At 32.8% G+C, this 8,121-nt stretch overlaps 1 protein-coding gene across 1 annotated transcript in view; it reads left to right on the top strand.

The window, feature by feature from the left end:
- The first annotated feature begins 3,360 nt into the window (after positions 1-3,360).
- Positions 3,361-8,121, top strand: part of LOC106459648 (hairy/enhancer-of-split related with YRPW motif protein-like) — a 6,066-nt gene continuing 1,305 nt past the window's right edge. Inside the window, exons 1-4 of the mRNA XM_013919284.2 lie at positions 3,361-3,819; positions 4,223-4,280; positions 5,981-6,064; positions 7,513-7,585. Coding sequence (XP_013774738.2) covers positions 3,752-3,819; positions 4,223-4,280; positions 5,981-6,064; positions 7,513-7,585 — 283 coding nt within the window. The 5' untranslated portion in view covers positions 3,361-3,751. The remainder of the gene's footprint in view (positions 3,820-4,222; positions 4,281-5,980; positions 6,065-7,512; positions 7,586-8,121) is intronic.

An 8,121-nucleotide genomic window follows, 5' to 3' on the forward strand; every position in this document is an offset into this window, starting at 1 on the left:
TACCCGTCTCCTGGACGGAAGTTAAGTAAATTCATGATTAACGAAAGGTCATCTTAGGACATGAAAAGTTGCTTCCTTAAAAAAATAATTCTAAAATAACGTCCATAAAAATTGCAAAACTGAAAAATTTGTATGTACCGCTACATGAACATAATGAAACTCCATCCACACCCTGCGAAGTAGTTACATGGACAGACAACAGACAGTACTATTATATTTATATAGAAGATTTCTTCCAATACTCATGAATTGTTAGTTGTGCTTTTTTACTGATATAGTGAAATGGGTAGTTTGATAACAACAAACAATCAACGTTACATAATGAACTTGCTGGATTCAACAAACAATCAACGTTACCTAATGAACTGGCTAGATTCAACAAACAATCAACGTTACCTAATGAACTGGCTAGATTCAACAAACAGTCAACGTTACCTAATGAACTGGCTAGATTCAACAAACAGTCAATGTTACCTAATGAATTAGTTACTTTCAACAAACAGTCATTGTTACCTAGTGAATTAGTTACTTTCAACAAACATTGTTACCTAATGAACTGGCTAGTTTCAACAAATAGTCAATGTTACCTAGTGAATTAGTTACTTTCAACAAACATTGTTACCTAATGAACTGGCTAGTTTCAACAAATAGTCAATGTTACCTAGTGAATTAGTTACTTTCAACAAACAGTCAATGCTACCTAGTGAATAAGTTACTTTCAACAAACAGTCAATGTTACCAAGTGAGCTGGCTAGTTTCAACAATTATTGTTACCTAGTGAATTGGCTAGTTTCAACAAACAGTCGTTGTTACCTAGTGAACTGGCTAGTTTCAACAAACAGTCAATGTTACTTAGTGAACTGGCTTGTTTCAACAAACAGTCAATGTTACCAAGTGAGCTGGATAGTTTCAACAAACAGTCAATGTTACCTAGTGAACTAACTTGTTTCAACAAACAGTCAATGTTACCAAGTGAGCTGGATAGTTTCAACAAACAGTCAATGTTACCTAGTGAACTAACTTGTTTCAACAATCAGTCAATGTTACCAAGTGAGCTGGCTAGTTTCAACAAATAGTCGTTGTTACCTAGTGAACTGGCTAGTTTCAACAAACAGTCAATGTTACCAAGTGAGCTGGATAGTTTCAACCAACAGTCAATGTTACCTAGTGAACTAACTTGTTTCAACAATCAGTCAATGTTACCAAGTGAACTAACTTGTTTCAACAAACAGTCAATGTTACCAAGTGAGCTGGATAGTTTCAACCAACAGTCAATGTTACCTAGTGAACTAACTTGTTTCAACAATCAGTCAATGTTACCAAGTGAGCTGGCTAGTTTCAACAAACAGTCAATGTTACCAAGTGAGCTGGATAGTTTCAACAAACAGTCAATGTTACCTAGTGAACTAACTTGTTTCAACAATCAGTCAATGTTACCAAGTGAGCTGGCTAGTTTCAACAAACAGTCAATGTTACCTAGTGATATGGTAAGCTTCTACAAATATCCAATATTTCATAGTGAATTAGTTACTATCAACAAACAGTCAATATTACCTAAAGAATTGTTTACATTCAACAATGTTACCTAGTGAACTAGTTTAACAAATAATCAATGTTACATAGTAGATTTATAAGTTTCGACAAATAATCATTGTTACAGTAACATTAAATTGGTTACTTTCAACAAATAATAGATTAATTTAACATACAGGATTTGTTAGTTTAACCCTATGTTTCATAATAATGATTCAGTATAATCCATTTTGGTTTAGAGTGCATGCAATATGAACCTAATAATCAAAGTCACAGCAACAACAACAAAACGACTTTTCACATACTGTTTGTTTGTTATGAATTTCGTGCAAAGCTACACGAGGGTTATCTGCGCTAGCCGTCCCTAATTTAGCAGTGTAAGACAGCTAGTCATCACCACCCACCGCCAACTCTTGGGCTACTTTTTTACCAACGAATAATGAGATTAACAGTCACTTATAACGCCCCCACGGCTGAAAGGTCGAGCATGTTTAGTGGGATGGGGATTCGAACCCGCGACCCGCAGATTACGAGTCGAGCGCCCTAACCACCTGGCCATGCCGGGCCTTTCACTTAATAAACGTGTTAATAAACTACACGTTTCATACTTTGAGGCACCAAGTGTAACTTTGCAATGAAAGCTAAACTTAAGTATGCAACTTATATATTGCATACTTAAGATTTATAAATGTCACTAATATTTGTAAATTGGCAAGTCGGCGGAGAAATATACTTGTTGATTTATTAAATACACACGACAACTTATAATCTTCCCACCGTTGTATTAAACCCCCTCGTATATTTAAAGTTGTGTAGATTTACAAACCGATATGTAAACGTGCGTAATTAACACGTAGCTTAATAAACACGAAGTGTTCTTTGATAAATTGTGGTGCACCTTTCATAAATGGACAAATCATCTGTTTATTTATTAAATATAAATCATCTGTTTATTTATTAAATATAAATCATCTGTATTTATTAAATATAAATCATCTGTTTATTTATTAAATATAAATCGACTGTTTGTTTATTAAATATAAAATAACATTAAGGGGAGCTTTATAAATTGTGACGTATATTTAATAAATAATCAGACAATTTAATAATACCAAAGGGAACGTTATAAATTATGACGTATATTTAATAAATCAATAAGTATATTACTCAGCCAACTCGTAAATTTGCAAATAGTAGCGACATTTATAAACTTACAAGTCAATTTATAATTTTTCTGAGTAACAGAGATGAAGAGGCCAAGAAATATGTAATATATAAATTTCACACGCAGTTTATCTTAAATTGTAAAGTTACACTTGGCGCTTCATATCTCATCACATGGAATGTATTTTTACCTTGTTTTTCATAGTTTCGTTAAATATATATATTTCGGTGCCATATAAGTTCCAACATAACTATTTCCTACTCTCTGTGATACTCAGAAGACCTTTTCCATAAGTTTCTTCACTTTACACTTTTATATTCACATGGACATAAAGTTTAAAGAACAGTTCCGTTGTTGTTGTTTTTTTATGAAGTTTTTTCCAGGTAGATGTTTCTGTGAGGTAGTTCAAGTATATTCAGGTTTACATATCTAATAATTATTATTATTACAATGAAAATAATTCAACCCAAACTTAATGATACAACGTTAAAGATTCACTTTTTTTAAAAAATCATTTACTTGAGTGTTATGTATTATACTTACTTATTCCTGGGTTTGAAGATTATTTATTAGCCACAAGTTCTCACAGCCTCGCGGTCACGCAGAAGATGGTATGTGAAAACTTGTACAGTTATTGCAGTCATGAAGGAGTGTGAGAAAATTGGCTGCGTGATCGAGCACACAATCTGGGTTATGCTAGATCACACGGACCAGGAATAAGTGATCAAGAAGTCCCACGCTCGCCCGCACATCTGGCCTCCATAACACGAGCCACACGTGACCAATCAGCAGACACTCTGCGAAGTTTTCGCGTCAGCTAAATACACAAGTCGGTTGTCAGTCAAAGGACCTTCTCTCCATGGAGGCGGGATTTTCTCACACTGCTGTCTTTTTAACCGAACCACCGTGAGAACACTTGGATCAGTTGGCAAACGTTCGAGCACAAGTTGGTCGTGTGTCCACAGCATAAGGAACTTCCGTTGCACGCGTGTCTGGACGCTAGCGAAACTCTATCAGAAGTGTGGAGTCGTTTACTTAGAAGTCTGGCTCACGATGAAAAGGGACTTTAGCGACATGGAATCTGAATGTGACGACGTCTTCGGCGAGGAAGCAAGTAAAGGGTACGTTAACTTTTAAACCGGTGACTAGCACGTGCTGTATAGGATAGACACGTGAAATGTCATGTAAACATGCACTTATTCAAAATTCTTTTAATTATATTGTAATATCAAGCAGACAAGCTTTATGTCTCTCATGTATCTTTTATTTTATATTATATAATGTGTACTGGTACTTCGTGTTTGATATTGTAAAGCTTACAAATATAAATACCTTACGTGTTAAGTTATACATTGAGATACATTGTAAACCGTTCGGAATAATAATGAAATCGGATGTATGTCAGTAACCCAATCATGAGTGACAGCTCACTTGAATTACTTCGAAAACAACTATGGTAAAGTACGACTTTTATTTCTTGGTTCTTAAGTTCAGAGTTGTAAATAAATTATCTGTATATTTCAGGACACCTACTCAAAGCAGTGAAAGTTGCCAGATACTCAACAAGAAGAAAAGACGTGGGGTAAGTATTAAGTACTTAAACTTTGTTAAAGGCTTATTTGAATTAAGGTTCGTGAATGAGAATCTAAGCATAACGAACTTAGATGAAGGAATGGTCAAGGAAGGTGTTGCTAACTGTGAAGAGGATGTTACTGATTTACAAAAGGATAAATTTAGACCATTTGGTGAATTGGGCAAATAAAAGGCAAATGGGTTTTAATGATAATAAATGCAAGATAATGCTTGTGAGTTATCATAATTTGAATTATAAGTATAATTTGGATGGAAATAACCTTAACAGTGTCATGAAAGAAAGGGATCTTGGTGTAATAGTTGATCAGTCTCTTAAGCCATCCAAGCAGTGTGTTGTTGCTAGTGGTAGGGAAACAGAATTTTAGGTTGTATCTATAGAAATATTGAATAAAAGTCTAAAAAGGTTATATTTTCATTGTACAGGTCATTGGTTAGGCCACATTTGGAATATTGTGTTCAGTCTTGGGCTCCTTACCTTAGGGAAAGACATTGAATTGTTGGAAAGAGTTGAGATGAGGGTTACTAGAATGGTGCCTGGAATGGAGGGGTTATCATACGAGGAGAGGCTGAAATCTCTCAAATTGTTTTCTCTTGAAAAAAGAAGAGGTGGGGGGATCTGATTGCGGTGTTTAAGATTGTAAAGGGAATTGATAGTGTTGATGCTTCATCTTTTTTCACATTTATCAGTGAGAATAGTAAGACTAGGGGACACAAATATAAATTTTGGCATGGTAGCAGTCATCTTCAGCTAAGAAAGTTTCATTTTTCTAACAGGGTGGTTGGCCTTTGGAATAGGTTGCCTTCGGATGTTGTGGAAGCAGCAATATTAAGTGTTTAAGAGAAAGCTTGATAAGAGCTGGCTTTAATATTTTTTATTTTAATTTATTTATTAATAGTTTTAGTTTAGTTTAGAGGATGAGACAGCCGAGATGGACCAATAGATCCCATGTTGTCCCAAAACATTATGTTATGTTAATTACTACGAGTAATATTATTTGCAAAGTGACTCTCATTTTTGTGACTGTAAAGTAATGTAACCTGAACACTCATTTGAAATGAACCACACTAACGAAATCAACACTGACGTGTGAACAATTTTGGTGATTAATTTTCATTTACATTATTACATTATCAAGAAAATTATTGTAGCAAGCCATGGTATCAAACGTTATTAGGTATAAATATACAGGTGCTATAATTCAAGTTACCTGTTGTTCAATCTGTGTGTGTCTTTATTCTGAGTTAATAAAAATCAAGCATTTTTGAAATGATAACACTTATTTGGTTGGATGCATGGGACTGTTTGTTATTGTGTTAAATCACCAATTCAAGAAAGGGCTTTATAACAACGTAGTGAACTTATGTAATGAAGACAACATTAAGCCTAAGCCTTTTTACGATCATCCTTTCTCAGAAAAAAAGTAAAGAAATAAGAGAATCACTGACAGCCTTTCACTCTAACTTTAAAAACTACTTCTATATTATTTTATAAATTAATTTAACCAATGAGCCTTTGTTAATATTACGTCGACGAAAATACACAAGCTATAAGAATTTTGTTTTGTAGAAAAAAACAAGACAAAAAATGTTACTAAAAATAATGCTATGCTCTCAGTTAATTATTAAAAAAATGGAAGCAAACAATATGTATGAAAAAATAAGTTCTTTTGATGTGATTTTATCCGATAGGTGATAGAAAAGAGACGGCGTGACCGAATTAACAGTTCTTTATCTGAACTTCGACGTCTCGTTCCTGCAGCGTTTGAAAAACAGGTAAGCATACTAGAAGTTCTTTTATTTATATCGACTTTTCGTGGATTCTGAAGACAGATAAGTTCTTGGATCACTTTTTACCTTATTTTAGTCATGTAATGTTAAATTATACTATTATGTTTCATTTTGTTGCTTTTTTCTAGGTGTTTGAAAATTTTAGCCTTATTTTTGGTTAGGATGGAATGACCACGATATATATTTAATAAATAAATAAATAAATGATTTAATAACACGAAATGGGGCTTTATAAATTGTGACGTATATTTAATAAATAAACAGCTTTATAAACTGTGACGTATATTTAATAAATAAACATGATTTAATAACACTAAGGGGAGCTTTATAAATTGTGACATATATTTAATAAATCAAATGGTGTATTTAATAAAAACAAACGATTTAATAACACTAAAGGGAGTTTTATAAATTGTGACGAATATTTAATAAATCAAAAGGTGTATTTAATAAATATTCAGACGATTTAATAACACTAAAGGGCTTTATAAATTATGACATATTTAATAAATCAAAAGGTGTATTTAATAAATATTCAGACGATTTAATAACACTAAAGGGGCTTTATAAATTATGACATATATTTAATAAATCAAAAGGTGTATTTAATAAATATTCAGAAGATTTAATAACACTAAAGGGGCTTTATAAATTACGACATATATTTAATAAATCAACAAGTATATTACTCAGCCAACTCGTAAACTTACAGATAGTAGTGACATTTATAAACGTACAGGTCAATTTATAATTTTTTTCTGAGTGAAAGAGATGAAAAGACCAAGAAATCTGTAATATACAATTTAGCTTAAATTGTAAAGTTACACCTGGCGCCTCGTATCACACCACGTGGAATGTATTTCTACCTTGTTTTTCACTGTTAAATTGAGTATTTATATTTCAGTGCCATATAAGTTCCAACATAACTACTTCCCACTCTCTGTGATGCTCAGCAGAAGACTTTCTCCTTAAGTTTCTTCGCTTTAGACTTATATATGCACATGAACATAAAGTTCCATCAGTAACACAACAGGAAAAACCTCGTATTCAGTAATAGGAAGCTAAATTTCCAATTTATGGTTAGTGCCTAAGCAAGTTCGGGGTTCTAAACAGCATGAAATTTAGGGGGACCAGCCCCCCTCACAAAAAAAAACTGAAAAATTAAAGATCAAATCATGTGCTTAACTGTTACCGTAATGGATTAAACATCACATATTCTGTTGCAATTCTGAAAGAGAGAGAAAAATAATGAATACATTTTAATTGTATACATTATTTGTAAATTACCAGAGCGAGACCCCAAATGGTCGCTTGTCTTGCTTGTTGCTTATGGTATAATACTACAAAACATCATTTTGATCATGTTAGGAAACGAAAGATAAACCTTTTCAGGATGTTACACTAGATATAAATATTTAATTTTTTTCACGCAGGGCTCAGCTAAACTAGAAAAAGCAGAGATTTTACAAATGACCGTGGACCACTTGAAAATGCTCCATGCCAAAGGTAACAAAGTGTTAATATTTGTATTACCTTTTTAAATTTCTAAGACACTGCAGTAATTTACTGAGGTTGAAATTTGATTAACATTATTGTTTGTTTCAGTGTTAATATATCGCACGCTTTAAGTGCTACAGTATATATTATTTTTCAAATGTTATAAATCTCGGAGGTGCTTCTTGAGAAAATGTTGACTTAATTTTAGTTTTGTAATCTGTTCACTGTAGCCGAAGAAACAAACACATTAGATGGTAAATCCAGTTCATAACCAGAATTACCATTCTAACTAAAAGGTCTAGGTCGTGTTTTACCAGAACTATTAATTTGACAAATTGTCTAGGTTGTAGTTTACCAAAATTACTAATCTAACTAAATAGTATGATTTACCAGAACTACTAATTTGACCAAAGGGTCTAGGTCACGATTTTCCGCTTTTCATTACAAGTATTAAAAAATGCTTGTATGCTCATGAACATAAAATGCCAGTCTTATAAAAAATATTTAGAAACTTTAAGTAGTTTTTTTTTTTCTAGAGGAAATTC

Source organism: Limulus polyphemus, unplaced genomic scaffold (assembly GCF_000517525.1).
Source record: "Limulus polyphemus unplaced genomic scaffold, Limulus_polyphemus-2.1.2 Scaffold643, whole genome shotgun sequence".
In the NCBI taxonomy this organism is placed as follows: Eukaryota; Metazoa; Arthropoda; class Merostomata; order Xiphosura; family Limulidae; genus Limulus; species Limulus polyphemus.